Raw genomic sequence first — 23,926 nt, 5'->3', positions numbered from 1 at the left:
CACCGCTTCAACCCCAACCCGACTTCTTTCTTTTCTTGCACCGCAGTAAAGGAACTGACTAGGGGAGCCGCACAGTCAGCCCGTTTCGAACACGCTGGGTGGAAAAAAAAAACAAACGCGAAGGGTGCCCCCCTCCCGAGGAGCTTGGCTTGAGGGGAGGACACACAAAGCGGACAATGGGCGAAGCTTACTAGTGTCTCTCTCTCAAACCGGGAGGAAGAATGTAAGAGAAGGAGGAGGAGCTCAACTTCATGCGGCCCGTGGTGGCGGCGTTGTGAACTAGGAGCGGATGAACCAGAATCCTGGCCATGAAACAACTTTCTTGAACCGAGGCTTGTGGCTCCAACAAACCTGTGCCTCCCGGAAAAGCACACACACATCTAGAAACTGAAGGCTATTGTCTTGTGGCATTTTAAATGTGAAACGCCTTCAACTTCTGGATCTGCGTTTACTTTTCCGGGAGGCACAGGTTTGTTGTTTTAAGGTACGATTCGGCCCATTCGAAGCTGGTAAAAAGGGGAATCGCTGTTAACTGCCTACACGCTGCTCTCGCAAAGTCATGTGCACACCTTATGGCCACCAGTGTGCAGCACCAGCTCAAGCGTCTAAATGCCGCGGGCTACCCGAACGAACTTCTGGCGTCGTTAGCTGACAAAATGTTGCGGGAAGTGGAGAAGGGGGATTGAGGGCGGCCAGAGCAAGCCGAAGGCCAGAAAGCAAGACCTGTTGCCATTCCCTATATTCGTGGTCTCCCACCGACTTAAGAAGGTTGCAGGGAATGCGGCGTCCCAGTCATGTTCTCTGCTCCTGAAAAGTTGTCACGGCTATGCCCTAAGATAAACGGCCGATGGACTGGCACTGACTCTCGCAAGAAGAGGAGTCAGGCCCGCTTCATCCCCTGTAGAATGGGGGTTGTGTATAACTAAGATACCTCTGTTATGTGGAAAGAAGTACATTGGACAGACGGGTAGGTGTCTAAACGACAGATTGCGAGAACACCGTAGAGCAGTCGGATGCCGTGTAAACAATAGCTACCTGGCTGAACATTGCAGCGGGTGTCCTATCCCTACCAGACCATCATGCACCTCAGCGTTGAGCAATACATGTGTACTGCACAGCTACGAACTTGATACTGTGAAGTGATCTAATGGATAAACGTTGTCTGCTTGCTATTGTTTGAGGTCGCCTAGAGAGGGAGGTGATGACCCAGAGCATCAAGCAAGTTGTGCACTGATGCGGTGAGGTTTCAACGACCAGTCCACCATCATGCTTTTCTGATCAAGTGCTCCCTTGGCTAGGAGTTCTTGCGGTTTTCTTGAACGACCAAATTCTCCACTCAACTTAGGAGCACCTTGTGTGCTAGTTTGTAATATATGGCTTCTGATCTGGAACATTTTCATAGTGCCCACAGCAATCATGCAAAACTGCTGCTGCATGGAGGAAGAGATTTGAAAGTGAGATATCTCCTTTGTTTTTGACATTTTTTCATAAAATGTTTTCTTTCAGTTCCTGCATGACTTCAACCTTCTCGTTAAGAAGGATGGACTGAAGGCCATAGAAGAAGGGTTTGCCACCACTCTGAGCCTTGCTTTCAGCGGCGCCCTTGGAGCAAAAAAAAAAAAGACTTAAAAGCCCTTCTGCAGGTTGATGGTGTTAGTTAGTTAGTTATATTGATTTTAATGGCGCAAAAGCAACTTAGGCTATGATGCGCCAAACACACGGTTAGAGCTTTTGTAGTTTGTATAAAACATTGGCTTCTCTGAGAAATTTAAAAATGCTAGAAAAATCAACCAGTGCTTGATCTCCTAAAAGTAACATGGGGTGTAGTGGGATGTATTCATTGTACAATGTTGTGAAATATTTTTTCCTCAGTTGTTCCAGTTTTCTGCATACAATTAAAATGTGGTTTACCGTGAGTTCATCGCCACACATTTCGCAGAGAGGTTTGCCTTTTTTTGTCAGTAAGAAGTTGTGAGTAAGGTGTGTGTGTCCAATGCGTAGTCGACACAAAATAACATCTATGAAACGCTCCTGATGTGTACATGATCTCCATTCTCCCAAAACAGGTTTTATAGAATGTAGTTTGTTGTTTGTTTGTTCGTCCCATGCAATCTGCCACTTATTCCCGAGTTTACTGTGCAGTAATTTAGAAAAATCCCTCTGTGGTATGTTAACTTGTTTTATATGGCCAATTCTAGCTTGTGCTGCGCAAGCATCTGCTCTCTCATTACCTAAAATTCCAACATGGCTAGGGACCCAGCAGAATATAATGTTATGTTTTTGCTTTGTAATTTAGCTATGTTATGTATGATTTTTCCTATTATGGGTTCAGCAGCGTTTGTAGAATGCAGCGCTTTTAGCATACTGAGTGAATCGGTGTAAATGATGCTATTTTTTATGTTTTGTTTTACTATTTGTTCTACAGCTACAAAGATGGCATAACACTCCGCAGTAAATACCGATGCATACTGTGGCAATCGTATCATTTTTTCATTTGTTCCTTGAATTACTGCACTTCCGATATGACTTGCTGTTTTTGAGCCATCAGTGTAAAATTCGGTGTAAGTGTCATATTTTTCTTGTAGTGCAAAGAACTCTTGCAGTATGTGCTCGTGTGGTATTTTCTCTTTGTTTACGTGTGTCAATGTGAAGTCACACACTGAAGGAAGGCTGTACCATGGTGGTAGATATTCATGTCTTTGTGCAATATTAGGTAGGGCGTCCAGCACTGCTAAGTCTTCACATTTATCTTCAAAGCGCATTATTAGTGGCCTGATAAAATGTGGTTTATTATTGAATAATCTCCTAGATGGGCACTTGGTAACAATGGGATAGCAGAGATGTTTAGGGAGCGAACGGGTTTTTAGGATGTACGTGCATGTTAGTGTGACTCTTCTATCCTCTAGTGTGGGCTCATTAGCTTCAACGTAAAGACTCTACCGGGGATGTTCTATAATCCAGTTGATAGGCGCAAACCAAGATTATGAACAGGGTCCAGTCGTTTCAAGTAGGATGCTCTTGCCGAACCATATACCACACACCCGTAGTCCAACTTGGAGCGCACCAAAGAGCGATATATTTGCAATAGGCATGCTCTATCGGACCCCGACCGTTTTCGCGAGAGTACCTTTAATACATTGAGGGCTTGGGATGCTTTCTTTTTCAGGTTGTTAATGTGTGACAGAAATGTAAGTTTCTTGTCAAAAGTGACGCCTAAAAATTTATGTTCCTGTTTGACTGGCAGTGTGGTTTGATTCAAGCACAGATTGGGATCGACCTGTAGGCCTCGTCGTAATGAGAATAAAACAGCTACTGTTTTTTGAGGGGAGAACTTGAATCCATTTTTCTCTGCCCAAGCAGCCAGTTTATTTAGTGTGATTTGTATTTGTCTCTCGCAGGACAGTATGGTGGAAGAAGTGTATGCTATCTGTATGTCATCTACATAAACTGAATACATTACGGACTTAGGTATTACTTTGGCCAAGGAATTCATTTTTACTATAAAGAGTGTCGTACTTAAAATGCATCCCTGGGGTACGCCACTCTCTTGGGCGAATGTCGTTGATAGAGTTGCTCCCAGACGGACTCTGAATGTGCGGTTAGTCAGGAAGTCGTTCAAGCAGTTCAGCATCCTGCCGCGGATCCCTAGATCTGCTAGGTCATGGAGGATGCCGAACTTCCACGCGGTATCATATGCCTTCTCCAAATCGAAGAAGACACCGATACAGTGCTGTTTGTGGATGAACGCCTCTCGGATGGTGTTTTCTAGGCGGACAAGGTGATCAGTGGTCGAGCATGCTTTCTTAAATCCACATTGATGTAAATCTAAGAGTCGACGAGATTCAAGTGTGAAGGTCAGTTTAATGTTTACTATGCTTTCGAAAGATTTAGCGATGCAGCTGGTGAGGGCTATCGGTCTGTAATTGTTAGGACTTGTTGGTTGTTTTCCGGGTTTCAGAAAAGGTACTATTATAGCTTTCTTCCACTCCTCAGGTACATTCCCAGTTGTCCATATTTTGTTAAAGAAGTTCAACAATGCCTGCACGGCAGCCTCAGAGAGATGGGCGAGCATAGCGTAATGCACATTATCTGGGCCTGTTGCTGTCTTTTTACCACAAGATAATGCCCTGATCAATTCCTGGAGTGTGATGGGTTGATTGTAGTCCTCGTGCATACCTGCTGCAAATGGAAGTTTTTGTTTTTCTGCTATTGCTTTGTACTTCTGGAATGTGTTTGTGTAATTGGACGAACTGGAAACTTCAGCAAAATGCTCACCTAGTATGTTGGCCTGTTCTTCTAATGATGTTTGTGTCCCGGGTGTAGTCAACAGAGGAAGTGTGAAAGGGGTATGGTCACTACTGAATCTTCGAACTTTTTCCCACATTTTTTTTGAGGTTATTGAGCTGTTTATAGAGGACACATATTTCTGCCACGAGGATTTCTCGGCATTTCTCCGAACGAATCGCGCTCTGGCCTTGGCCCTCTTAAAGACAATCAAGTTCTCCGCTGTGGGATACCGACGTAGAGAGCCCCAAGCTTTATTTTGTTGTTTTTTTGCCAATGTGCATTCTTGTGTCCACCATACTTTATGTTTTTTGTGTACGAGTCCTGTTGTTTGTGGTATGGCTAGTGTAGCGGCCGATATTATGCATGTAGTAAATTTTCCATTAATTTCGTCTATGCTGAGATCTTCACAAAATTCTTTTTCTAGTGTGGCACTTGCTGTAAAAAGTGACCAGTCGGCGAGGTGAAGTTTCCAGCGCCGTGGTCTTGTGGGGATGACTGCAGTAGACGATGAGGTCATTTAAAACATCCCATTTAAAATCGTTAAAAAGCGATGGTGATGCGAAAGCCAAATCGAGAAAGCTCATTTTTGCCGAGCTTGGGCAACAATAAGTTGCTTTTCCTGTATTTAAAAGACAGATGTTATTTGAGAGGATAAAATCTTCGATTGTTTGCCCCCTAGAGTCGCAGCGCTCGCTTCCCCAAAAAGGGGAGTGAGCGTTAAAATCCCCAACTACCAGATATGGCTCTGGAAGTTCATCTATCAATTCTTCTAGATCATGGACTGTTAGTGTAAAATGTGGAGGAATGTATACGGAACAGATTGTTAGTGTTTTATAGCTGACGATGCTGACTGCAACCGCCTCAAGTTTTGTATTGAGCTTGATTTCTCGAGCAGGAACGCCGCTTTGGACGACAATTGCGACGCCTCCTGAAAGTCGATTTGCCTGCTCGCGATCGCGTCTAAAAGTTTGATAATGTTTCAGGATATGTACATGTTGTGGACCAAGATTGGTCTCCTGAAGACATAAAACTATGGGTAACATTGACCCTAAAATATGTGTTATGTCACTATAATTCCGCATAAGTCCTCTGCAATTCCATTGAATTAAAAAAGCCATGCTTGTGTTTTTGAGTGAAAATAAAAGGAGATTTACTTATGTGGTGGGCCCGTTATGAGGGGCCTGTCTTTTTTCCGCTCAAGAGAGCTGTTCCGCCTCTGTAGTGGAGGCGGAGTGGGTGCTGTATCCATCACCTCAACCGAGGTGCTGGAGAACCGCGGAGGGCCCGCGGTTGTGTTAGTTTCAGGCTTCTCCCGACGGGGGGAGGTCCTGCGGGATGCCGACCCATGGACCGGCGCTCCCTGTTTTGAGGGTGGCAGAGCAGCCTTCGCTGTCCCTGCCCGGGGCGTGGATGGCCCTGCCACTGGCTCTGTGAAAGCAGCCTCAGCAGGTGCCGTAGAGCTGTGCGGTGCTACGCCCCCGCGCACCACATCAGCGAAGTTGGGTTTTGCTGTGAAAGAGAATGTGTTCGTAAGCGCAAAACGCCTCCTTGCTTCTTTGAATGAAATGTTTTCTTTTGTCTTTATGGTAATTATTTCCTTTTCTTTTTTCCAGGACGGACATGCCCTGGAGTACGCTGCATGGTCTCCTTCGCAGTTTGCGCAGCGCAGTGCTGCATCACATTCCTCAGAATGCTGGTCTTTCGAAGCGCATTTCGCGCAGGTTTTGCGGCCGCGGCAACTTTGTGAGCCGTGGCCAAACTTGACAGTTGAAACATCGGCGGGGATTGGGTATATAATGTCTGACGTTGACTTTCAAGTATCCAACTTCGATTGTTTCGGGCAAGGTACTAGTAATAAATGTGAGGACCATGTGTTTGGTATCTATTTCTTCGTTATCCCTGCGGATCTTGATTCGGTGAACGTCGATTACATTCTGGTCGGTAAGCCCTTCAAGCATTTCAGCTTCTGTGATATGGATAAAGTCTGATTCCGAGATTACACCTCGGACTGTGTTTAGAGATCGGTGGGGGGTTACTGAGACAGAGATGTCCCCTATAGACGCAATGTTGGAGAGTTTTGAACACTGAATGCTGTCGCGCAGCTCAAGAAGTAAGTCGCCGCTGGACATTTTTGAGACCTTGTAGCCAGGGCCCAAGGTATCGGTTAAGCATTTTGACACAAGGAATGGGGATATTATTCTTGCCTGTATTCCGTCACTTTTACTGTGGATTACGTGGAACTTTGAAAATGTTTGTCTCTTTTGAGAAAAAATCAGCTGCTTCGTTCCGCCCTCTCTTTAGAGAGCGATCAGGTTTGGATAAGGGTGGAGCCATGAAAAAATTTAGTTTTTCGGTCATGGTGCCAGCCACCCACCACGGAGTCCAACAAGGGGACGGGACAGGAACTTGAAAGCAAGTCCTGCCCACGCCAGCTGTACACCTTAACTATAACCAAATATGACAACTCAGGGTAGTTGGTCACACAAGGTTAACTCTCGCCGCCAGGAAAACAGGAAAAACCAAGAAGTGAGTAGGATATAGGAGAGTTGTGAGACAGAGATAGGAAAGTGAAAGATGGAGGGGAGGATAGGAAAAGGCGACTGACTGCCGATTCCCCCAGTCACGTCAGGCCGGAGGTGCCGTCTGCAGGAAGCTGGGGCCAAAGTGGTGTGTTCTCCGTCAAGGGGCCTTAAGGGTCCAAAACGTCGGCATCGGCTCAGCCACCAGGATCTCCTTTTCCCCGGACACGGCGATGCCACGCACGGCTAGGCGCGGGTGCTCGGGTCCGTGGTGATGCACTGTTCACCATCATCCGGGGATGTCCCTGCGGATGCTCGGGAACCCGTGGTGTCGCCTGTCACCAACGCCTACAAGCTGCAGACGCCCTCCTGCGAGGTTCCTGGCACGTGGGAATGGCTGCTCTGCTACGTGGGCTATCCGGCTGTTCGAGGCTGCCGGGACTTCGGCAGTCCTCTACGCCCTCCTCCTTGTGACTCTCAAGACCCCCCCGGCTCAACCGCCTTGAGATTACTCGGCGGAAATGGCTCCGCTGTCGCTTGGGAGTCCCACGGAGCTCCCAGATCCCGGCCACCCTAGCCGAAGCAGGGGTGCTCCCACTGAACCTTCTTTTCTTGCAGAGAGGCCTCATGCACACGGACCGGCTCCACCATGTTCCTGACGGTGAGGCCCTTTGTGCACGACTCTTGGGACGCGCCCACTCCAGGATGGGCATGCGATCCGGTGCATACTTGGAGTCGCTGGGCCCACCTACCAGCCATCTGGCCCTCCTCCCGCTTCCTACGCGTCCTCCTCTGCAGGTCCCCCTAGACCACGGTGTGTGATACGACGGCGCACCTCCGCCGTGCAACCGCCGCGGAGAACATTCGGACGAACTTCCGAGAATGCCGTGAGAGGGCGCCACTGTGTGTCGGGCCCACGTGGTCGGGCCGGTCGGGTCTACCGTGTCCCATCGCCGCACTATTCTAGCGCTATCTCCGTGCGTGGTGCTCACTCCACGTGCTAGCTAGCTCTTGTGCTGTGCTTGACATTCGCCGTCGCTCACGCGCTCTTCACGAGAATCATTGCTCGGAGAAGCGTTTATTCTCACCGACCATTGCGCCCAGTGATGAAAAAGTGACGACATGGGGAGAAAGTGCTTCGTTCCTCAATGTAACTCCGGTTACAAGACGTGCTCTGAGAAGGTGTCCCTGTTTGCAGCTCCAAAGGATGAGGACCGCCTTAAAGCTTGGCGACACGCCATACCGCGCAAGGACCGCTTGCTGCAGCCGACTGACCACGTGTGCGAGAAGCACTTTGAACCGAGCTTCGTCACTAAAACATGGGAGGCTCATTTCAACGGTCAAGTGTTAGCAAGTGCGCCACGAATAGCTACTTTGGCTGGTGACGCCATTCCGAGGATTTTTCCCGGATGCCCGGATTACTTGTCGAAGAAGACAAAACGAAGAAAAGAGCCTATGGATCGTCAGAACCCCGCCGCTCCCAAGCGGCATCGTGCTGCAGACGACGGCCCATTGGGCACACAGGCACCCAACGACGGCGGAACTTCAAGCGAATCCCTGCAATCATCCAGTGTGGACAATGGAAGTGCGCCTGAAAGCAGCTCAAGTTCGACCAGTCCGGATGCTGAACTCAGGAAAGGGCCTTTCGATGAAATTTTTCACAATCCTGGGTGCATAACTTTGCCAACTGATGCGTGTGCATGCCATAAAACTGACATCGATGGGGTGCGGGCGATTGTGTTCTGTGAGGTGCAAATTTCTCGAGCCGCAGTGGTACTGCCCGATGCTGTTGAACCTGATGGCAGGTATAGCTATATGGGTGCTCCTCCTAGCCATATAATAGTAAGGAAAGCAATCAGCATCGACTCGGACCTTGTTGTAACTGTTGCCTTGCTAGGTAAGCGTGTGACTCTTCACACGCAAACTTTCATGGTCCGAGCATATCTTAAACATAGTAGCTGAAAGTTCAAAATCGCTCAACAGACTGAGAAGGTACCTAGCCGTGTCCCCTCCATTCATCCGCAAACTCGCTTATGAAACATTCATTCGTACTAAACTAGAATATGCCTCACCCATTTGGAACCCGCACCAGTCATACCTAATTGAAGCATTAGAATCAGTACAAAGTCGTTCAGCCCGATTTATTACTTCATGTTACGATCGCAGAACCAGTGTTTCTGGCATAAAATCATCGCTTGACATACCGCCACTGTCTTTTCGCCGTAAAATTTCCCAACTCTGCCTTTTCCACAAGTTATACTACAGTTTTCCTCAATTGCACTGCACATTTCTACTCCCTCCCAATAGAACATCTCGTCGTCTTTTTAACAGCCTGAGCCTACAGCGCTTACATGGTTCCACCAATGCCTTTCAAAAATCCTTCCTGCCATCCGCCATTGAACTGTGGAATGAGCTGCCTGATGCCGTTGTATCTGAGCGCGATGCAAATAAATTCAAAACCCTGCTTTTAACTCATCCTTTTCGTTAGCGCACTTACAGTGTAATGCCCGACAATTTTCAGTACCACCTCTGCACATGTTACATTTTTGAACCCTTGTCTGCTAATCAGTTTTCCCGTTTTCTTCCTGTATATATAGCGTGATGGCCACAGTGTACCTGTGGTTGTTCCCTTTTTCATTTTTCAATGCTCTTTTAACAATTGTTTTGCCTTCTTCACTGTTATATTTCAAATGTTCCTATTGTTTGTGATTTCGTATTTTTGCTCCCCCCTTATGTAATGCCCCACCTAGGGGTCCTTAAGGGAAAAAATAAATGATGAAATGATGATGATGAACCCTCGCCGCCAGGAAAACAGGAAAAACCAAGAAGTGAGTAGGATATAGAAGAGTTGTGAGACAGAGATAGGAAAGTGAAAGATGGAGAGGAGGATAGGAAAAGGCGACTGCCGATTCCCCCCGGTCGGGTCAGGCCGGAGGTGCCGTCTGCAGGAAGCTGGGGCCAAAGTGGTGTGTTGCCTCCGCCAAGGGGCCTTAAGGGTCCAAACGCTCGGCATCGGCTCAACCACCAGGATCCCCTTTTCCCCGGACACGGCGATGCCACGCACGGCGAGGCGCGGGTCCGTGGTGATGCACAGTTCACCATCATCCCCTTGCGGGGATGTCCCTGCGGATGCTCGGGAACCCGCGGCGTCGCCAATCACCGTCGCGACGCCTGCAAGCTGCAGGCGCCCCCCTGCGGGGGGTTGATGGTGTGGGCATCAGCATCAGACGCAGGAAGCGTGAGTAGGATCAATATTGACGGAATGGCAAGGTTATGTTCCACACTTTCCTTTGTTTAAAGGCATACAGCAAATGTGGACGGAGTGTGATGACTGGATAGGTGGCTAAGTAAGCGGGAAGGAAAGGTGTTTTATGGCTATGATGAGTGCAAGAAGAGGCATTGCTCATGGTTGTTTTAGGCGTTGACTTGGTTAAAATAGAGCTTTCCCTCTGACATGTACACAGTGAGTTTGTGGCATATAGTTTTAAGGCACCTGGTTTTAATGATATCTGTAACATTTTAGCCCGAGTCGACCAAAAACCTCGTGTTTGGCGCTCTTTGGCCTTAGTTGCCCTTACGCGATAAAAACATAGCATAATCATCATCATATAATTTTAAGGGCCCTTTTGCTTTGGGGATTTTTTTCTTGTGCTTTACAGCCATTTCATTCAGAACACTGGAGTAGCTGAAGCACTGACTTGAACACTATAGGGGCATTAATTTAAAACCTGCCTTATGTGCAGTATTTTGTGGTGTATACTGCATATCATAAGTACTTTGTAGGGCTATCGAAGGTAGCGACCTCGTCAGCCAGTCAGCAGAGTACGTTAAACATGTTCCTCTGCGACTTGTCTGCTCGCAACGTAAATATGGCTAGAAAATAGCCTAAACCGACGTTTAGTACGTGCCATAAGTGTATGCATGCTTACGCTAAATGCAAGCATTTTTAGGAATGCTACGCCATTTGTCACATTCGTAGTTTTAGTTCCGTGGTATGCAAAGAAAGGTGCAACGATAAGTTCAACCCAGTGGTATACAACGGGATCCATTTTTATCAGCAAATCGATACTCCCCTTAGGATTAGAAGAGGCAGAATTGTCACTCTAAGTAAAAGAATAAAGCCAGTTTATCGCTCATATGTTACTGTTACAAGCGAGTTGAGGCGAAGCGAAAGCCAGTGGCTGATTTACGGCCATTAATGTGCTGAAAATAGCAGTAAAAATGACGAATTCAGTTCAAGTTGAGGGGTTCTGCTTCGAAGAGGACTGCCATTGTGGAAACGGCGTTTCTCTCTGGAAATTGCGTACGTAACCCTAGTGTACGTGAAGGCTCGATATGAAATCGCAATTGGCACATGTGCATTTTAGAGCACACTATCCATACATCCATATGCCAATTCTGTACTGGCACTACATTCTGCAGCTCCGGAACGTTGCCTGTGCACTCATGCTTGTGTGGACAGGTTTTTTACTATGTAACTAATTTTTGGCAATAAACATCAACATTGCAGCTTTGGCAATGATGCAAGGAACAACTGAGATAGAGTATAACTTACAGAAGTTTAAGCCACTTAAGCTGGCTCACAAGTGGTTTCTTGATACCAACAAATAAAGCTTCCAGAGAGAGAAGGACCCATTCAGTTCCAGTGCATATATGTGTAACACCGAATAGAAGGGTCTCTCCTTCAGTTTCATGAAATTATCAACATTCACCAACTGATGTGGGGAAGCACTTACTAACACATGACTGATGAAAGTGCATCTGAGCGTAGTGCTATTCATACCTTGTAAACAGGGTGTTTCATCTGAGACTATGCAATTTTTAAATATGGGCTTTTTGAGTTAGAAGAGCGCTTTTTTTTTGGCATATTATTATAAGCGGTGCAGTATGTATGTCAGAATACAGTGTGCTAACTAGCAGGGTGGTTAACACTATTGCATAGTTAACTTTTACCTCTTACCTTTAGGGTCCTTAATTACTGAGAGGCGTGTAGCCTACTGTAAGCATAATATCCGTATCAGTTGTTAGAATTTCGAAAACGCGGTTACACTTGGCGCTTTTGGCCCAACAAAGTTTTGCCTATTTTGATGAGTTACGTGCACCGGAGAGGTTGCTTTGCACGCAAGCTCCTCGAAAGGGCATGTATATTTTGGCACGATGTAGCCAAAATTTGTAGACCCACAGCACCGAGGGTTATTGTGTTTTTGAAATTCTAAAAACTGATATGAATATTCTTAGTGTGGGCTACATCCTTTGAGTAATTGCAGAGCCTAAATGTAATAGTTAAAAAGTTAGCTATTCATTAGTTAACCAGCCTGATGGTTAGCACATCCTAGCTGTATTCTGACCTACATACTACACCGCTGCCAATGCTATGTGGAAAAAGCGCTTTTCTTCCCTCAGCTGTGGCTGAAGGACATCTTTCGTAGATGTTGGCCCAGCTTTGATTTTTGACAGACAGTGCAATCAAAACCTCTCACCTTTCGCAGAATGGCCGGAAAGTCTATCAACTTTGAGCGCGCCTGGCTCTCTCTAAACAAGGAATGCTGCTTTTTATGTAATTCAGCTCGCGAATGTGACAACCTTATATACCGTTGTAATTTATATAATCTTGTGTCTTTATGTTACAGATATTCAAGCTGTGCGCTTGATATGCCTACTGTCAAAACTGCTGAACCAGCCGGCCGCAATGAATGTGACGTTTGTGCCCCTGGTAAGTTGTGCTGATGTTATGCTGCACACAGTGTTTGCTAACTGGAACAATGCTTTGTGGTATTGCGGCAGTATTATCACTGACATAAATTTGAAAACCAGTGTATCGCCGCAATGTTGTCACTAGTAGAAAGAGTGCCATCTTCACTTTTATCTTTTGTTTCTACTTAGGACATGGAGAAGCCATGCACCCCATGCATTGCGTTCACCGGGGACAGCACTGAAGATGCTGCAGAACTTTTCTTGTTCGGAGAAAAGATAAAAATTCTTCGAGTGCAGGATGCTACCTCCGGAGTAGCAGCATTAATGGCTGCATATTGGCTGTTTGATGTTAGCTACAATCGAGATGCCATCAATTTGTGTTGTATTTTTGAGCACCTTTTCCTAAATGTCAATGTCACCAAGGCAAAGTGCATTGCTCGTCGGCTTATAACCACGCACCAAAGTTCATTTATTCAGTCAAGCTGAGCTGAAAGAAATGTGTTAAGTGCCCTTAATGGTGCATGTTTTCATTGAAATGATGCATTAGACATCAGTATACATGGATCACGGCATTATATTCGCTTATGACCGCTAAATAGTTTATAACTGAATTTTGAAAGCTACATTGCCAACGAACTCGCAGTTTCGCCGTGCTCGCGTTCACAAAGTGGCGCCGCATCGCACCACGTGACTGGTCACGTGACCAACCACGTGACAACAGCTAGCCAGACAACCAGGCTAACCTGGACTTGCAATCAAGATTAACCAAGGCTAACCAAGCTATGCCTTAGCTTTCGCTGCGTATATCCTGGCATAGCCGAGCTAAGCCACTGCCAGTTTTTCTTCTCTTATGCTGCTTCGGTTTCTGTTTCATGAACCGAACAATGGCTGTGATGTATAGTTGACATTTAAGTGCAATATAAGCGGTAATAAGTAGCTTCAAAGGTGTATCATTTCAAAGAAAACATGCAAGCAGAAATTTGGTGTCTCTAGTGTTTTAACCCATTCACGCAAATAAATAGTTGCCAAAGAGTGCAATTTCATGTATGTGTCCTTCTTTTTGAATATTCATTACATATTCTGAACATTAAAACAATGTAAAGCAGAGCTATTGTCAGGAGCACATACTTCATGTTTGGGAAACGTCACTGCCTTGTCCAATGGAACAAAATGTCAGTGAGCATCGCATGGCCACACGATACACAATGAAAAGTTTGCAGAATGGATGGGACTGCTTAAAAGGGAAAAATTCAAAAAGGGTGCAAAGGTAGAAAATGTTTCTTACACCCATTATGAGAGGGTGTAAGTCACACGAAACACCCATTTCATTTTTTGCTCAAAAAGGGTGAAATTCTGAAAAAAATGCCCTTTATAAGGAGGCTTTGCCACCTAAAACTGCCCTTTTGAAAGGGTGTAAGGGTGTTAGTTATAGACACAATAATACACCCTTAAGTGTGTAAGTTGGTTTACAGTGTATTACCGGCATTATTAGACAGTAGCCTCGTATACATGAGCCCGACGTTGCGGGTCGAGTCGGGGCGCGCCAGATGTCGGGCTGGCCAGCCCGACCCCACCACGTTTACAAGTGCCGGTTTTCTGTCGGGCGGAGATCGCCGCTACCCCTAGCGTCGAGGAAGCAAACCACGCATGATGCAAGGGGAGGAGGAACGCCAAATGTTTCCTTTCCCGTCTTTCCAGTCGGTTGGTTCGCCGTTCACGTGCGCGCTCTCCTCGAGGCCGGCAGCGGCTCGCTTTGATTTCCAATGGGTGTCTCCGCTGCTGTGTTGAGCTTCATGCTATGTTTGAATCAGCTCTATTTCATGGCGATTTTAGTGTCATGGATGAATGTGCACAACATGGTGCTTGCTGTGGCGATGTACTGTCAAAACGTTCGCTTCCGCCGCTTCCGAAGACTCACGCCAGAATGGTCTCGTTCAAGATTGAGCGCCGACTGGTCAGATCACGAAGTCGCCGTCATGTTTGGTTAGTATTGCATATTCTTGTCCCTACGTAGCATAAATGCCTGATAAAAATTAAGGGTTAGGATACGGTGTCATGTGCCGCGCTGGAAAACGACAGGGAACACTGCTAAAGAGTGAACTGCAACACAAATTAATATGTTGTGCGTTAATAGTCTCGTCAGTTCCGTATCCTGATGAAGATGCCACTGGAGAAACTGCAATCTCTCGCATTATTAGTGGGGAAAAATGTCTGCTCTCTTCATTCTTTTCTTCCCCATTATATGTCCGGATACGTATGTGGCAGATCAGCATTTTCACTGAACATCTCGCAGGGCTTGACTGCATGGCACCGCACGAGAAAAAGCGAAGGTTGTGGACCAAAAACAGGTCCACAGACTGGTGGGACCGGATTGTATGCGAAAACTTTGACGACAAGGACTGGCGAGAGAACTTCAGGATGTCGCGGTGGAGCTTTTGTGAGCTCGTCGCAATGATGCGGCCGTACATGTCACCTGAGGAGTGCTTTGTGAGGACTCCAATTCCAGTCGACAAAAGGGTTGCAATAGCCCTCTACAAGCTCGCAAGCTGCTGCGAGTACCGGCTGGTTGGAAACCAATTTGGCGTTCACAAAAGCACCGTGAAAAAGTTTGTTTAATCCTTCTGCCTCAATGCGTCAACACACCTCACACAGAAGTATGTAAAGCTGCCGTCACCGCAAGAAGCAACGGAAATAGCCAAACGATTCGAAGAGAAATGCCACATGCCACAATTGTTTGGAACTATTGATGGTACCCACATTCCTATTACTGCGCCGAAGGGTGGTTACCGTGATTTCATTAACCGCAAGCAGTGGGCCTCGTACAACATGCAAGCAGTGGTGGACGACCGTGGACTGTAAGTGCACTTATGTCTTTCAGCTTAATTATTTTGTCGTATTAAACATGTGTTCAGGAGCGTATGATTAAAAGGCAAAAATATCAGTAATAGTTCTGAACAGCGGGGTTGTGTAACTGTTCATGACTACTACAAATTCCTGTACACAATCTTTTACGTGAAAGGGGCATATTTCTTCTGTCTGCAGTACATTTTCTTTCTAACTTTTGTACGTTTTCCGAAAAAGGTGTGTGGCATGAAAGGATAAATAAGCTTAGAATACATCTAATGCATGAAGTATGCTGCCTATTATTATTGCGTGAAATATGCACAAGCACTTTTGCATTTCATAAAAAAAGTCTAGGTTTCCGAATCGAATCGGATCATTGTTCTAGCCTTCCTCTATTACTGGGCTATGTAGAAATGCAGCTGCCTTCTCCCCTTCACACAAAAGAACAGCGAAATTCAAATTGTTAATAGAGTTCTAACAGTTTTAAGGAAAATTGCGCAAAACAGACAGGACAAGAAAACGCGGTCAAGTGCTGGCCTGTTTTCCCTCCTACGTCCTATCCCTTTGCGCAGTTTTCCTTAAAATAATCGCACGCCAATTAGCTCAACATTTTGCGCTTATAAAGAGTCCTTACCTGGGAAGTGTTTGACTCCGTCGTTAATACGTGCATGCGTTTGCATATGCAGGTTCCTTAACGCATCATGCCGAGCTCCCGGTTCTGCCCATGATTCGACGGCACTCAAAATGACGGAGATTTATAGGAGGAGTGAATACCTCCTGCCCAAGGGCGACCGGGTATTTGAAGGAAAGACAATTCGCTTCATGTTATTGGCAGATCCAGCGTATCCGCACTTGCCATGGGTTCTTAAGACCTACACGGGCAAACACACAAGTGAGCAAGAGTCATTCAACGCCTACCACAGCAGTGCACGAAACTGTGTTGAACAAGCGTTTGGAAGGCTGAAAGGACGCTGGCGCACCTTGCTCAAGCGCACAGATATATACTACAAGTTCGTGCCCACAGTTGCTCTCACAGCATGTGTCCTCCATAACTTCTGTGAAATGCGGTCGGAGTACAGCGAACAGTGGTCCCGTGTGGTCTCAGATGCGAACATTGACTTGCAGCAGCCTACAAGCGGACCATGCACAGAACTGCAGTGTGAACTGAGAGAGTGCCTGAAGGACTATTTGGCGAAAAATTTTCCACTGCGCACAAGCTCATTTCGATGAAACATGAGGCACATTCAAATGCCAACTCCAGAATCAGAACTTTATTAAATGTAACAAAAACGGATATACATCTCTGATTATTACACTGAGAAGGAGAATTGTGATTTCAACAAGAAATTTTGTTTTTTGGTTTCACTGTCTTTCCTGCGGTGTTGACGCACGCATCGTGTCTGGCCACTGTGTTTCGTGCACATTTGAACGAGCAGTGTGACGTTGCTGTGGTGCAGTGCTCTTCGGGAGTTCTGTTCTGTTGCCCTGTGCCAAGTTGGGCTGCTCAGCTATGTTGCCCACCTGTGTTGCCCGCTTGTGCATTTGTTCTTGGTATTTTGGCATGCGGTGTTCCTGCTGCTGAGCTCTGGGCATGTAGTGTTGTTGCTGGTAGGGTGGGGGCGTACGTGGATAATGTGTAGCAGTGTGCCCATGTGACAGTGTTAATGAAACCATTGGTGTCTGTGGCTGCATGGCGCTAAGTAAGGCTTGTTGGTGAGAAAAAAACTGTGTCATGAGAGCTTGAGTTCCTTGCAAAAAAGAATTACTAATTCCTTCCAGGAACCCCTTCATTGTCTCTTGTTCCTGTTTCAGAAAGTCCTGTTCTCTCTGGAATTGAAGTTCCTCTCGCTGCTCCCGCGAAGTCATGTTTTTTTTCATTGTTGTGAGCAGATCTTCAAAATGACTTTCTTTTGTTCGACGGCGTTTGGCTGGTGGTGCTGACGTGAACGAGGTCCCAGCTGAAAAGGCAGAACATCCTATTGTATGACACCACGGGGTAACAACGACTGTTCTGAAAGTGCAGCTCTTTTCCTTTAATGTTCTCGCGAAAAGTTTCGAAGCAAAACAATTCGTGTTCTGTAACTCCTTTATCACAATAAAACTTATATGCATATGCCTGCACTGAACAAGAATGCGCATTTTTGCCAAAGCCACTGTTGGGTTTCGCACAGTATGCTTTGTGATACACGAATTGTGCTCTATAGTGGTAAAGTAGGCTCTATGGAAAACAAACAAAACTCTCCTTTGGGCCTCCATTATGGTTAAACTATGCTGAAACAGTGGATCGCAACTGGCTTGCATTAGTCGTCACTTGTAATCCATATTATAACTATTGGAAAATTGGTTTTCCAGGAAAGGAAATGGCACAATAATTGTCTGGCATATCTCGGTGGTCACCCGAACCGCGCTGCAAGGTAAGGGATAAAGGAGGGAGTGAAAGAAGAAAGAGGTGCCGTAGTGGAGGTCTCCGGTATAATTTCGACTTACTTGGGATGTTTAACGTGCACTGACATCACACGGCACACGGGTGCCTTTAACGTTCCATCTCCTTGCGCAAAAAAAAATTCTGTAACTTCGCATTCCCGATACCATGCACGCAGATCTAAAGAGGAGCTTCAGTAAAAGTTTCTCTATGAAGCTCGAGTTTTTTTTTTCTTATCATCGACACTCGCAAAGTGAATTTCAATAAACTTACATGCATTTAGATCTGCAAAGCTTCCAATGTCCTCTTCATTTGTCTGTGAGCCGGGTGTGTCATTGTTACAGGAACCTGAAACAAGACCATGCCATTTCATCATCATCAGCCTGACTACGCCCATGGCAGGGAAAGGGTCCCTGATTCACATTTCTACAGTTAATGTAGTGATGTGCTTGCGCGATCACGTTGTCTCTGCGAAGTTCTTAATCTCATCCGCCCACCTACCTTCTGCCATCCCCTGCTGCGCTTGCCTTCACTCGTTATCCACTCCATTACCGCTAAGGACCAGCGGTTATCTTGCCTTCGCATTACATACCCTGCCTTTCTCTTGATTTCGACTAGGATGTCATTAACCCGCGTTTGTTCCCTGGCATGCTTAATGTTACACCTATCATTTTTCTTTCCATGACTCTCTGTGCTGTCCTTAACTTAAGCTGAACCCTTTTCGTAAGCCTCCACGTTTCTGCCCCGTAGGTGAGTACCAGTAAGATACAACTGTTGTACACTTTTTTATTGAGAGATATTGATACGCTGCGGTTCACGATCTGAGCGAACCTGTCAAATGCAGTCCACCCCATTCTTATCTTCTATTTATTTCGCTCTCATGATTCGGATTCGCTGTCATCACTTGCCCTAAGCAGACATCTACTTTACCACTTCCAGCACCTCGCAACCATTTGTGTACTGCTGTAGTAAAGTTTCGAAGGTTATTCACTTTGCACCAGAGGCGCGCCGCCAGACGGTTTGCTGACTTGAAGGATCTTTGCACCTAAGGTGCCCCGTCGGTGATAGTGTAATGACAGCTTCCAACAAGGGAGGTAACGAGAAAAATAAGTTGGTTATATACAGTTGGTTATATATAGAAAATGCACAACATATTAAACAGTGGCAGATAAGACGGATCTGGATAACAAAAAAATCTCCCCTCCTAGGCATAGCCGAAGATGCAGAGCATCTAAATCTGGCCTAGAACGACGGATTGGGCTCCCGGGTTTGGTGTTAAACTCTCAGGCGTCCATCTCGCATTCAGGAAGTGTGCAACAGCAGCAAGCCTCGACACGATTGGCTTCTTTCTGCGCGCTACCGCCTTCAATTTTAACAGTATTAATAACTTCCCCAAAACAAAATCCAAAAAAGTCATCAAATTATTTGCAAAATGCCATGCACAGAACGATCTCCACAAAAACGTTTGGCTCTCGAAATCACGCGTCCCGGCCTAAAATTTTGGCAGTGCTTGCAAAACCCTCTCTCAAGGTAAAAAAAAAAAAGCTAGACGGACCTTGGGGCCTCTTTCTGCACGGGTCAATCGGGTGCGTTCCCAGAACACATTCAATTGTGACCACTCTTCTGGTCCCCACGCTTAGCACGTAGCGGTGAGCCAGAATATCCCCTCTGGGGAGGGGGGAAAGGTATCTGTTGCGCCCCTCTGCTACCGGTGACTTCTTGAAGGGACGGTGAAAGTAATCACCCTGGCCTTCTGACGAACTGCTGACCACCGGCCATGGCGCCTGTCTCCACAACGGCTGCCGGCGTTGTCCGAAAATCCGGCGCCCCCGTGTAGCTGCCTGTCACCAGTCACCCTTCCTTAGCTCCCCACCCCACCCCTCACACCGTCTAGCTTTATTGTTGAGAGGCTGGTTTACTAGTGTATGCATCACAGTTTTCTAATACCCCTGTTACATGGGCGTTTTCAAACGGCAGTTCAGTTGATTCTCAGTTGAACTGAACGGCAGTTAGCGGTGTTACACAGCAGTGCTAACTGCCGTTGAAATCTCAACGGCAGTTGAGTTGACTGAGATCGGGGATCCCAGTTGAACGGCCAACTGACAAGATGCCGACATACGGACCGAAAAACTTACTGGATTGTCTTGGCTCAGTGTGCTTCGAACCCACAAATTTCTACCGCAAAGCAAAAATACACAAAAATAATTGTCACTGTAGTAAAGAATATATACACTACGATCATTTACAACAACAAAAAAGCACACACTGTTTTTTCTTATTTACACTTCGCTCTAGACGCGAGGACATGTGGTTAGAGTGCTAACTGAACTGAACGCGAAGTGCTCGTGTAACAGCTGGCGATTCAAGTTGAGTTCAATGGCAGTTGAAACCTTCACTGGCGGTTAACTGAACTGTCGTTGAAAACGCCCGTGTAACACAGGTATAAATCATCCGCCGGTAATGTCAGTCGCAAGCCCCACTGAAATTAACTCAATATATTTTTTTATTCTCTTCCAGGGCACATAAAAATGCATATTAACTATAGAGATGGTAACACTCTTCCCTAATTTTGGACGGATTAGTTAATAAACTCTGTGGTTGTCTGATTTCTGCGCAGCAGCAGCACAGTGAAATAAAATATATGAACAATTTTTTTTTGCAAATGATTCCCTTCACGTACGCACAAAGGTTTACAAAATTTTTGCAAACAGGTTTGCAGTAGCTGTATACAAACGCCCCCTGTCTTTATTTAGTGCTCTTATTACGTAATGTGCGCAGTGATGTAATGAGCATTCTCATATGCTAGCACTAGCCTGTGAGGGTTGGTTTTCCATGTTACACACAGCGATATACATTTTCAGCAAGTATTGCTTTTTTGGGGGGCTAGGGCTCCGGCAATTTAGCGCAAGCTGTACGTAACTAAACGCGGTAGCCCCGACAAAAGCATGTGTTAGTTCGTTATAGAAAAATGCCTTTTGTTTCAGGTCATTCAGCACATCGGGCTAAACTTCAACAACTTATTTTAATTACTTAATCGTACAAACTCAGAAAATAGAGTGACCACGTCTGTTCGTATGTGGATCTCGAAAGCGACCCGTTTCCGGGAGGGCACTGTCAGCGGACCTGTCCCATGTTTGTTTGTTTTTTTTAGTTTCCGATAGCATTCTCCTCAGCTCGGGGTGATACGACAACAGCACAAAAAGTATGTCACCTTCGTTTACGGAACCAGCTAACAACAAACTGAACTTTGGGGGCCGCATGACACGAGTGCTGACATGCACTGGATCTACTTACCATATTGGACGCTATCCAAGTCGATGTCGGCCTCTGCAGCGGAGTCAACACCGTACATACGTGCTTGAACGAGTGGCCGATGGCTTAATAGATCGCTCATATGGCCGAACCACTTCCATGCTGATGGGGACGCTCCGCTCTTGTTCTGTTCCAACAGCTCCTAAAATCCACGAATAAATTACCTGAGAGGTACACAAGGGCAACTTTTTCAATACTTACAAGCGTAAACCTTTTTTTCATGTTTTTCCAGCAAGTGCGCAGCTGTTCCCATGTAAAATTATAGCCCATAGCGCGCACCTCCCGCTCCAATTCTTTATACACATCTTGGTTCCTCTGGCGCTTGCTGTCGAGTGCTTCGCTCATGCTTCTAGCTTCTTTCTATAAGCGCCAAGAAACTTTTAATAGATTCTTCGCTCCACGCCGCGCGCACGCTCGTACTGGCCATGGTACTCGTACTTGCTGCCATTTTCCCGCAGTACGGGACCAGAAAATATCTCCGAGTTCCTGCGCAGGGCCAGCCAGACAAGAGAGGAGGCAAGAGACGAGACAAGGAGGGGAGGCGCTTAGCCGATGCGGCAGCGTATACATGCTTCCTAGAACCGGGTCGGGCAACGTCGGGACGAGTCAACCCACCCCTGCAGTCGGGCTGGCCCAGCTAGACTCGACGATCCCTTAGCTCAACCCCCTAGCGTTTACATTAGCCCGACAGCAGGTTTTCTGCCCGACAGCCCACTTAACCCAACTTCTGTCGGGCACATGTAAACCCCCTGTGTGATTTCAGTTTTGTAAACTTCGTTAGTCGTAATATAACCTGTATTATAATTGATATTTTAGTGATATATCGAAGTATCGACGATACAGTATCGAGTATCTGTATCAAAAACCTATTTCCGTACTGTATCTTGTATCGGTATCGGAGATACAATTTTCAAAGGTATCGAGTATCGTATCGAAGATACTATTTTGAAGTATCTTGCCCAGCCCTGTATGGAAAACACAAAAACGCTGATGCTCCTATCCAATGTACCATCGCTGCACTTACTGATCTGGTCCTCAAACTCAACTCTTTCGAAAGTTCTACAGCTCCTTTTACCTACAAACGAGTGGCACCACTATGGGAACGAAAATGGCGCCAAATTATGCCAACATATATATGCATAGCATTGAATCGGAGTTTATCCGCTCATACCCAACAAAAACGGCTTTTTACAAACGCTTCCTAGACAACATATTCATGGTAGGGACGAAAACAGAGGACCAATTCATCCAGTTTATTTCAGCATTTAACAACGTACATCCAAACATCTGTTTCACACACCCTTACTCCACCAGTCAAATTAATTTCTTGAACGTCTCAATTCGAATGTAGAAGGGTACCTTAATCACCAGTGTCTATAGAAAGCCCACGGATAGGCAACAGTACCTTCATTAGAAGAGCTGCCACCCACGCCACTGCAAAACTTCAATTCCATATTCCCAAGCCATCAGATTCAAAACGGATCTGCTCACGACCAAAAGACTTCGAAGAAAATTTTAGCCGTATGCGGGAGGTTCTGAGGGACCAATGCTATCCGGCCTCCATTATTGATGATGCCGTTACGAAAGCGGAAGCAACAGATCGTAATGAAATGTTTGGGGATCCCCCATCAGCAACCGCAAATGAACACCGCTCTAATCTCTTCTTAACCTTCGCAAACAACCTTCCTAATGTCAACAAAACTCTAAAAAAACATTTCAACATAATCGAACAAAACGATCGACTGTCAAAAATTTTTCCAACAGTTCTAAGGGTTACCTACAGACTACCAAAAAACATGCAGAATTATGTAGTTCACTCTACTGTCAATAAGTAAAAGCCTGTGGTTTGCCTACCTTGCAGGAAGAATCTCTGTCAAGTTGCACAACACTCCATCCGTGAAAACTTGAACTGTGACAGTAATAACGTAGTATGCATGCTCGAGTGTGGCGATTGTCAGATGCAATAAATTGGCCAGAGAATTCCTTCCGAATTAGATTTCGACATCTTTCCCAGGAAGGTCACGAGTTTCACAAACTAAAAGTTACGCTGCTACAGAGCGGCTTCCAAAATACCCGTGAGCGTGAGCAACGAGAGTCATACTTTATATATCAGTTTATTACTGTGCAGGCCGGTATAAATGAAAACCCTGACTCTCTCCACACTTCAGAGATCATAGTCCTAGCCCTACTGAAATTCACAGCACCCCGACTGCATCGCCTGAGGTCATGCCAATTTGCGTGCTTGCTTCAACATGCCGCCCTTCTCCTCCCCCTGCGATTCTTTCTTGCTCATGACCAGAGAAAACAGTTCTGAGAGCAAAGCATATTGCCTATTCCCCCCTTAACTTTTTATATTTTTTATATATTTTATTTGTTTATTTTTTCCTGCTTTGCAGATAATAGAGCGTGATGCTCCATATAGGGCAGTAACCCATTGCAATAACGCACACTTGGGCGATTTCGCACCTTCGTTCCCCATTTTCTTTGTTATTCTCCCCTCTCTCTCAGTTTTTAGGAAGGAGCCCTCTTTTTGTCTCCGCGACAGAAGGCGGGCGGAGGCACCTTCGACGCATCTTCACGTTTCGTAACTTCATTTAATTGAGGTCTCCTTTGTTTTAAAATTGCGCTCATGGCGGGAGGCGTTCCGGAACGACGCTGACCTCCGACGCCGCGCGAATGCAGAAGCGTCTATAGCTTTGCGCCGGGATGCAGGAAACTCAGGCGCCAGACGCCTCTAAGTAGGTAGAAAACAGTGCCTTCCACTGATTCCATGGTATTGGTGGCTGATCCGGGGTTTTCAGGAATGTACGAGGGGGCGTAAGATCCCGTGAAACTCATAGTAAAGGTT

At 46.1% G+C, this 23,926-nt stretch overlaps 2 protein-coding genes across 3 annotated transcripts in view; one reads left to right on the top strand and one right to left on the bottom strand.

The window, feature by feature from the left end:
- The first annotated feature begins 7,433 nt into the window (after nt 1-7,433).
- On the top strand, nt 7,434-13,495 carry LOC144095697 (uncharacterized). The gene is made up of 5 exons (XM_077629355.1): nt 7,434-7,467; nt 8,005-8,160; nt 9,991-10,044; nt 12,437-12,519; nt 12,690-13,495. The coding sequence occupies exons 1-5, from the start codon at nt 7,434-7,436 to the stop codon at nt 12,984-12,986; spliced, it is 624 nt and encodes a 207-aa protein (XP_077485481.1). The 3' UTR covers nt 12,987-13,495.
- A 3,084-nt stretch (nt 13,496-16,579) lies between these two features.
- LOC144094354 (uncharacterized) overlaps nt 16,580-23,926 on the bottom strand; it is a 93,828-nt gene continuing 86,481 nt past the window's right edge. For both annotated transcript variants that reach the window (XM_077628334.1, XM_077628333.1), the window contains 3 exons: nt 21,061-21,220; nt 18,040-18,114; nt 16,580-17,302 (listed from right to left, as the gene is read on the bottom strand). In XM_077628334.1, the coding sequence (XP_077484460.1) occupies nt 16,707-17,302; nt 18,040-18,114; nt 21,061-21,160 (771 nt within the window). In that variant the 5' untranslated portion in view covers nt 21,161-21,220 and the 3' untranslated portion in view covers nt 16,580-16,706. The remainder of the gene's footprint in view (nt 17,303-18,039; nt 18,115-21,060; nt 21,221-23,926) is intronic.

Source organism: Amblyomma americanum, chromosome 6 (genome assembly GCF_052857255.1).
Source record: "Amblyomma americanum isolate KBUSLIRL-KWMA chromosome 6, ASM5285725v1, whole genome shotgun sequence".
NCBI classification, from domain to species: Eukaryota; Metazoa; Arthropoda; class Arachnida; order Ixodida; family Ixodidae; genus Amblyomma; species Amblyomma americanum.
The sequence above is the reverse complement of the archived record's forward strand: the minus strand, read 5'-3'. Positions and strand labels throughout refer to the sequence as shown.

What these genes read in the sequence shown, in the direction of transcription:
- LOC144095697 (XM_077629355.1), top strand. Translation starts at nt 7,434, where the DNA reads ATGCACACGGACCGGCTCCACCATGTTCCTGACG. An exon ending in GCTCCACCATGTTCCTGACG is followed by an intron (nt 7,468 to 8,004) that starts GTGAGGCCCTTT and finishes CCCTGTTTGCAG; the next exon opens with CTCCAAAGGATGAGGACCGC. An exon ending in CAGCATCAGACGCAGGAAGC is followed by an intron (nt 10,045 to 12,436) that starts GTGAGTAGGATC and finishes TTTATGTTACAG; the next exon opens with ATATTCAAGCTGTGCGCTTG.